General features: G+C 38.9%; 2 protein-coding genes across 2 annotated transcripts in view; one reads left to right on the top strand and one right to left on the bottom strand.

The window, feature by feature from the left end:
• Window positions 1–3,339, bottom strand: part of LOC102192455 (splicing factor U2AF 35 kDa subunit) — a 14,333-nt gene extending 10,994 nt beyond the window's left edge. Inside the window, exons 1-2 of the mRNA XM_005747342.2 lie at window positions 3,242–3,339; window positions 958–1,045 (exon numbers count right to left, since the gene is read on the bottom strand). Coding sequence (XP_005747399.1) covers window positions 958–1,045; window positions 3,242–3,285 — 132 coding nt within the window. The 5' untranslated portion in view covers window positions 3,286–3,339. The remainder of the gene's footprint in view (window positions 1–957; window positions 1,046–3,241) is intronic.
• Window positions 3,340–4,204: 865 nt separating this feature from the next.
• On the top strand, window positions 4,205–7,706 carry LOC106456416 (B- and T-lymphocyte attenuator-like). The gene is made up of 3 exons (XM_013914404.1): window positions 4,205–4,534; window positions 7,194–7,514; window positions 7,645–7,706. Exons 1-3 carry the CDS (start codon window positions 4,435–4,437, stop codon window positions 7,704–7,706), a joined length of 483 nt encoding a protein of 160 aa, XP_013769858.1. The 5' UTR covers window positions 4,205–4,434.
• The last annotated feature ends 530 nt before the right edge of the window (window positions 7,707–8,236 follow it).

The following is an 8,236-nucleotide window of genomic DNA, read 5'->3' on the forward strand; positions in this document are numbered from 1 at the left end:
AGTAACGTTGCGTAGAGACAAAAGTGGACGAAAGAGAGGCAAACTTGCGGCTCCACAACTATAATTATAACGTAACATAGACTATATCGATATAAAGGATATTGTCACATCTTATATCTCGTATAAAAATATATCGATATGTTTTAAAAACTCGATATATCGCCCAGCTCTAATCAAATCCGATTTTTTTTGTCTGCTATTCACACTACAAATAAAATGTGACAGCAAACGCGCTCTAGTGTGAACACTCAAAGCGGCCTACATGCGCAAAAGAAGACGTCACACACAACACGCTCTGTTTAGCCCCAGACCAAACAGTGTTGTTCGACTGATGGCCCTTAATATAAACACTTGTTTCAGACTTTACGTTTCCCAGTTTTGCTTTAAGTTATAAAGTTATTTTGTTATTTACATATGGCCTGATAATTATCCTTATTGCTGTTTTAGTGAGGAGCGGTGCTTCAAAGTATAGTTGTTTGTCAGAATCTGCAGATTATACAGTACAAATAAAATGTTCACGTTTCTCCAACGTTGTCTTCCCAGCAGTTTCACTGGATGGCCAGGAAACGTTCACGATGTCTTCTCGGGCACTGATAATTGGTGTCCGTCTTGTGTCAGTGACGGAAAAGACGGATTTAATGCGACATGACCATTCAAACAGCAGTCGCTTTCTAAAACATCAGATATGTATTGGATTCAGTACCACATACAAAAGTGACCCAGATCGGATTTGAAAATATCGGATTTGTGCTGTTAACACTGTCACACCATGATCGGATATGGGTCGCATAGGGTCAAAAAAGTCAGATTTGATGCGCTTTCGCCTGCAGTGTGAACATAGCCTAAGTGGGTCATGAGGTACACTGGGTTATCAGTGTACTGCAGGGCTGAGGGTTCGTGGTCAACCTCATGCAATAAAGTCATCAATTTAAAAAGGTACTTTGCTGGGATACCCACCTGGCTGAAGGTTGGTTTGTTGTGCAATCTCGAACAGCGGTCTCCATGTCTGCAAGCTCCAATTTTAAAGTAGAAGGAACAATTGACCCTGAAAAAAGAAGAAAAATCATTATCACACATATTTAGAATCTGACCTTGGGTGTTGCTAAGGTGTACGAATGTTGACATTAACAGAACTAATGAAAAAGCAGAATGCAACTACCCTGTTTGTTCTGAACCATCAGTGATGGGTCTTAAACCGTTTATAGACAAAACCTAATACGGAGCGTAGAGATATAACCTTTATAAGCAATAGACAATAACTGTTTTATTACAGATGCAACATACAATAACAGTACCTGCACTACAGTAACACAACCACACCCATAACACTGCACAGAAACAGCACAATGCTGCACACTCCGACTGGTAAGATAACGAATGAAATGACTGTGATAAATACAAAGGTTTGGTTGAAGGTTTGTTAACATCTGAGGCTGGTTTTAAAGACCATAAAGCCAACAAAGTTAGAAAATGAGACTAACTACGCTTCACAACCCGATAACTTGTTGTAGATGCTCTAGTCCTGCAGGTGCTGTCGCTGCCAGACAAGGCCTGACGTCTGGCTAAGTCCACAAAACACAGACGCTTCCTTGCAAAACAGAAAGACCAGATTTACATAGCCTGTCTAAAATGGGAGGGAGGGGTGCATTACAGAATGAAATCCAAAAGTATCAGGGCCATGGCCGTCAGGTCCTTGGGAGTCATAGTTATACAAGAAGTTGGAACTTCATCCACTCCCAGAGGAAGTCAGGGCAAAACCCAGTCAGGAAACGAAAGTCTGTGTCTGCTTCATTTAGGACATATGAAATGTCAGAGTACTGCAGACACCAGGTGCAGAGGTGTTATGCGTTTTACATTTAATACATACTCGAAAAGATGTGGGAAGAAAAAAAAGGTACCAAAAAACTTCCAAAACATATATTTTGCATTTCTTTTAACTATTAAAAGCATTTTAATCAACTCATAGCTCTCTGTGAAATTGGTTGATTGTATACAAATGATAATCTTAATATAATGATGCAATATGGACTAAACTTACTATATAAACTGCTTAGGTTACCAGGGTTATCAACAACTATAATGAATTTGGGAATTATACTTTATGACCCATAAATCTTTTGAAATGATATATATATTATGTGTAGCAGCTTATGTCAAAACCAGCATCTACAATATGTGTACATTGTTGTTTGTAAATACAGTTTTCTAAACAATTTTCAGTTGTTTTTTTTTAATTATTTGGGACAAGTCACGCATTCCTGTAAATAAGAGATCATCAAACAGCAACACTAATAGTACCTGTAACGGATTACTTTGTCTTATACAATGAAAGTGTAAGAAGAACAATAAATACATGTTACTGATTTGTTTGGTGTATAGGAACAACTTTTTTTCACCATCATTACCACCAAGTCACGTCTTTTTCATATAAGACTGAAGCAATGAAGCACTGCGGGGCTCACTACTAGTACTGAAAGACATCAGTCGCATAGTAGACCGTGTGAACATTACAGCTACGGCTGGCCTACTTACTGATCTTTCATTAACGCGATACTTGATCAAAGTTTGTCCGGGAATTAAATTACATTGATTCTAGCCTCTTAATACGCACAGTACAAATGGATGTACGTTTCTGGCTCTGCTTGGGTATCTCAACCACTGTTGTGTTTTTAGTCGTCTAGACCTCACCCGTACGAAACCAAAGATCCTACTTGTGGAAATCATCACATCAGTACATAAACGTATAGCTAACTTAAAGCTACTTTTAAGACTTCAGCAGGCACAGAGTAGAAGATGCTTTCTGCTGCACTCCACCGGTGGGGCGGAACAATACAAGCCAGACAGGTACTCTGCTAATCAGCTTCTTAACTGAGCGGGCCACGCGTTAGCGGTTTCTTCTTCTTTTTGAAATTTTTTTTAACATACACTTAACATACACTCCAGTTGTGCACGCACAAACTGGAAACATTTAAAACAACTGAATGTTTTGGCGCAAACTAACAGCACGCAAAGGCTGCAAGTTAGCCAGGGCATGAGTTTCATTCAAAGCGTTAGCTTAACGTTAGCTTCCTCCTGCTAAGGTTAGCTTGACTGGGACATGCAGCTGAGCTGTGGGTACAAAATAAGCCCCAAAACCGGCAAAATAGAACCACTGCAAGCACACTTTACATAAAAGCGATATCTTATACGAATTTAAGAACGAATAATATTTAAAACTGACTGAAAACTGTTTAAAACTTACTTGTCTTTCTCTGTACCGAAAATGGATGCCAGGTACTCCGCCATTTTCGGGTCGTCGGAAACGTCCTCGTTACGTCATTACGTAAAGAGTGGGCGCTTGCGTATGGTTTTCATCCTGTACTTAGCCGTACCGCCGGCTGACAGCGCTGTTGTTTCAGAAATTAGTTCCCTCCTCGGGTGAACAGCGCTGTGCCATTTTTTTTATTTTCTCGAATAGCATGAAAATTCCCCTTTGATTAAGTAGTTTTACGTTATTCCCCACCAAAATGAGGACTAGTTTCCAGATATAGAATTGGAAAAAATTAAGCAAATTTATTTCCAGTTGGGACGCATCATTACAAAGTAGGCTATTAGAATTATACTTTTACTTATAAAACAGCCAGATTATTTTTTTTAAGTGGATAGCTACTTTTCCACATGCTGGTGGTCAAAGCTGAGAGATATGGGCAAAAGAAAAAAAGCTCAGTGTACTTTTAAGTATAGGTGAAGCTCCCAACCACAGTATATTTCTATTCAAAAGATAAAAAAGCAACCCTGACATCTTTGGGGTGATTTATATCTTCAGAAACCTCCCGGAGGACTCTATTAAAACCCAACTGAAGGTGATTGACTGACAGATAAGGGGTCCACGGGTTGATGGTCTTACCAAAACAGCAACCACACACACATGTCAACAGAGTGGGCATTAAAGCCTAACAGGCCACAAAGTCCCCATCTCCTCTTCAGAGCAATGTACACCCTCCGCTCAAACCACAGTGCTCTGCACAAGGTCGCACAAGTTTGCAGGAGAGGCAGACGGCAACTTAAAAGGAAAGGAGAGGGGAAAGGAAGTCAGCTTAAAGAAGGTAAACCACACACTCTACCCAGAAGTGATGATGAAGGTGCACAGGTTCACAGAGCGAAACAAGACTCTGAAATGAAAAGTGTGCGCGAGAGAGGGCTCATGTGGGAACCCCCTGTTTTTGAGATATTTCACTGAATTTGACTTGCAAGATTTGCAGAAGCAAGACCACCCACTGGTGTACACACCCCAGCTTCAATCACACAGAGGGTGGGAGAGAGACAGAGATAAGGGGAAAGGAGTGAGCAGAAAGAGGAAGGATAAAGTTTCATATCAGTGTTTCTCTTTTGGGTTTATCACATAATAATGCGCTTGGAGGAACATTACTGCCTTGGGCTGGCTGTTACTGGACAATGACGGGAGCTTTTCTCAGCATCATGAGGGCTAATCGATGCTGGACCATCCTCCATGTGTCCATCTTGGTTGGGCTGCTCCTCACCTTAAATGCTCAGAGTAAGTTGATGTTTTTGTACAGATCGTGTTGTGCCGTTTCAGTATTTGTGGAATATTTGCTTTCTTCTCTTCTCAGGCAGTCAGGCTGAGAAGTAAAGTGTTTGCGATCGTACTGGAAATGATCTGATAAAAGCTGTTGGCCTGATATTTTTAAAGGTTGTGACCCGGAAAGTGCCACATCCACATATGATGTAACTTTTGAGTGAAAAGTGGCTGCCAGTTGTGCAGCTTTAAAAAAAGATCAGAGGCAGAATTCAGTTAGATCTCAAAATCTCAAACTCAAACTATCAGTGGTATCAGATATCGAAGGCAGATTCTGCCATAAATGGCACAGCCTGCCTTTAAACATCTGCAGAGCTTTCTGTTTCAGATGCTAAAACTTTTGCTTCTGTTCTCCCAGAGCAGCAGGGTTTCTTACGTGTGGGAGCTTGATGGAAACAATTTGCACAAGAGGAAAAGATCAAAAATATTAAAAAGAAATTCTCAGAGCTCAATTAATCGCCTACTTTATGTTCCTTGTGCTTTTTTATGTGTGTGATGGTTTGGATCAGGGGAGATACTAGCTCCATGTAATTTCCTGTTTTTAATTTCACATGGGAAACGTAAGATGCACGTGACTTTATTCACAGCCAGTATAGTGACATACGCAAATGAGCGCACTCCTTTAATATAACTAAAATATTAAAAGTGAAGTGTCAGGTATTTAATCTTGTGTGTGCCGTCATTAAAAAGAAACACAGTTGAAAATTAGGAAGCAAAAAGTATAACATCAGTAAATCAGACATAATAGAGCTGCTGTAATTTTTAGTTATGAATAAGGTTAAAAAGACTGTGTGGACTGGGAGAGGCTGTGTTTGTGGGTCTGTGTCAAAAGGAATTGACCACACAAGTAAGAAATGAAACTAGAGAGGACACAAGATGTACAGCAGTGGTTTTAATGGAGTAGGAAGAGCAATGTTGTTCAAAACCAAAGGTCAACAATGGTCTACACAAACAGAAAGACACACAACAAAAAGACTGGAGTGGGCGAGACATGAAGTGACAAATGAACACAAAATAGCTTCGCCCAACGCTGATAAAAAGAATGCTGATGAATGGCTTCAAAATCTTTAGTTAAATGAAATCAAAATATTTCTGTGGCTCAGATTAAATCTGTTGTGTTTTATGTGGATCTGGTCAGGCCCGCTACAGACACCGCACAGTGTGAGGCGTCAGAATGGGCATATATCAGGCTTCGTAAGAATAAAGGGTGTGGTGTAGATAATTAAATACATTTGTTTACGTGGCAGTATTTCTTACAAAAATACTAAGAGTCTCCTGTTCACAAGAATATTGCTCAGAGAGGGATTTTCCCTCATGACAATGATCACAAACATACTGTAGTAAATACACAAGAGGAGAAACAATGATAACACAGACATGGTCACCTGTTGCGATGATGCAATACTCGTCTGGGCCCAATGAAGCCCCACATCCCTGTAAAATTTCTGTTTCAAAAAATGTTTAAAAAGTATCAATGGTCTTAATCACATATTTAAAAAAATTGACAATCTAAATATCCCCTCACAGTAATGCTTATTAAAACACCTTTTTCTACAGATTACTTGCTATAGTCACTCTGGTCTAATACAAGGTGTCTTTAAATGTGGTCTAAAGGTGATACAGTTGTCAGTGCTAATATTAATAGTAATCATGAAGGTGGGACCTAAATATTTGTCTGCCATAATGCTGGACTCTGCCTAAACACACGCCTGCTAAAAGATTTTTTTATGGTGAATGTTAAACGACAGAAACACTGTGGGACAGCAGCAGATAAAAGTAATATTTTTTATAAATTGCAATTACAGGTTTATATGGACTTCACTTAAAGCATAACTATTATTATCAAATTCTTGTCTCGGCAAAAATGTCTAATAATTAATTCAAAACAATTCACAGGCATTCTTAAACTGCTCTGAAGCTTCTGGGTTCAAATTCTCCCTCTTAACATAATATTCTTTGGTAAAACTTGAAAAGCAAAATCATCTCTTAAAGGTTTTCTACAGGACAGTTATGATAGGTGCTGTCCTGAAAACACAGAAGTTTAAACTTCCAGTTTTTCTGTCATATGATAAACAGCTCCGGGACACATGCTGGTGGATCTTGTAGTGAGACTGTGAGCTCAGTATTTAAGAGCAGTGGAATATCTGACAGTAAAAGGTAGACATGAAATTAATACACGTGGCTTTAGGTTTCCCTTTGTGTTAGGACGGGTTCACTCACAGTTTGCTGAACTGCTGGAGTTCATGCAAATTACTTTTCCACTCATTATCAAATAAATGTCACTGAGTGATTTTTCTTTTTAATCTTTTTTTTTCATTCTTACTGTTTGTCATACCTCATGTTTACTTCTTTGATCTTATTGTTGCAATATGATGGATATGTTTATATATTTATTAGTCTTCAATTAAACAGTCTTTATATACATGTATTGTCTAAACACCTTTATATTGTATATTGTTTATATTGTATTGTCTAAACACAATATATTACACAAGAGACTGATGTCTCTTGTGTAATATATTGCTTTATGTTCTCAATTAAATTAAAATTAACATCAAACGTTTCTTAATTTCTAATTGTTCTTCTTTATGTGTTTGGTATAATTTCTCTTCTGCAGGTGACTCTGACTGTTCTACAGAAATTAGAGTACGTCGCAACACAGTTTATAATGCATCAGCTGGACAACAACTTTGGATTAATTGCCCAGTATTTTTTTGCAATGATTCACCACCAACAGTCACCTGGTATAAAGTTGAGGAAGCTAATGTCCCCATCAATGTCAGCGGAGACAGTCACATTAAAACAGAGTGGAAACCTTTAAACAAGTCAGCAGGGATCTTCTATTTGATGTTCCAGAACATTCTCAGACATGACTCTGGTCAGTATCAGTGTCAAAGTGGAGGGAATATGGGTCATGCCATCACTGTCAATGTCTATGGTGAGTGTGGATTTTTCACTAATTATACGAAACCTTCACTCACACTGAACAGTGGACTTTTTCTGAATCTCATGATATTTTTCTGTTGTTCAGACCTCAGACAGCTTCTCTGTTTTGTTTTTTTTTACAGATCATGCTGAAATTACCACTATTACACAGAATAATGTCAGAGGTAAGAAAGGTTTTATATAATGTGTGTTGTTGTAGCTTTATTAAATCCAAACTGACTGAAACCTGTTTTTCTTGCAGTCAGCACGACTTCTGCTCCTGAAAATACAGAAACCTTGTTGCTGTACGTGTACTCTGCTGCTGGGATCGCCACATTCGTCATCATAGTCATAATCATATCTGTCATATCAATGCGAGGCTGTAAAGGTGAGCTGTTCTCTCTCCTCTTCAAAATAAAACATCACCAGACATACTGAATACTAAACATGTAAACTGTCCATCCTGCAGGGAAGCCAAAGAAAGACAGTCAAGCTGAAAATCAGGTAAGATATAAAATATTTCAAGCTTATCACATTTTTTCCATCAATAATTTTAACTCGAACATTTTTGGATGTTTCCAGTACATGCAGATCCCCATGGTGGAGCGACCTCTTCCTCAACCCAGCTTGGAGCCCTCACAGAGAGGAAGCCCCTCTGCTGCGCCATCTCGGAGATATACCAAGAGGAAAACTCCACCAAGGCAGCCCAATGAGTTTAGATTATCAAGAGATAAT

Source organism: Pundamilia nyererei, unplaced genomic scaffold (assembly GCF_000239375.1).
Source record: "Pundamilia nyererei isolate P.nyererei 1_Seehausen unplaced genomic scaffold, PunNye1.0 scaffold00194, whole genome shotgun sequence".
NCBI classification, from domain to species: Eukaryota; Metazoa; Chordata; class Actinopteri; order Cichliformes; family Cichlidae; genus Pundamilia; species Pundamilia nyererei.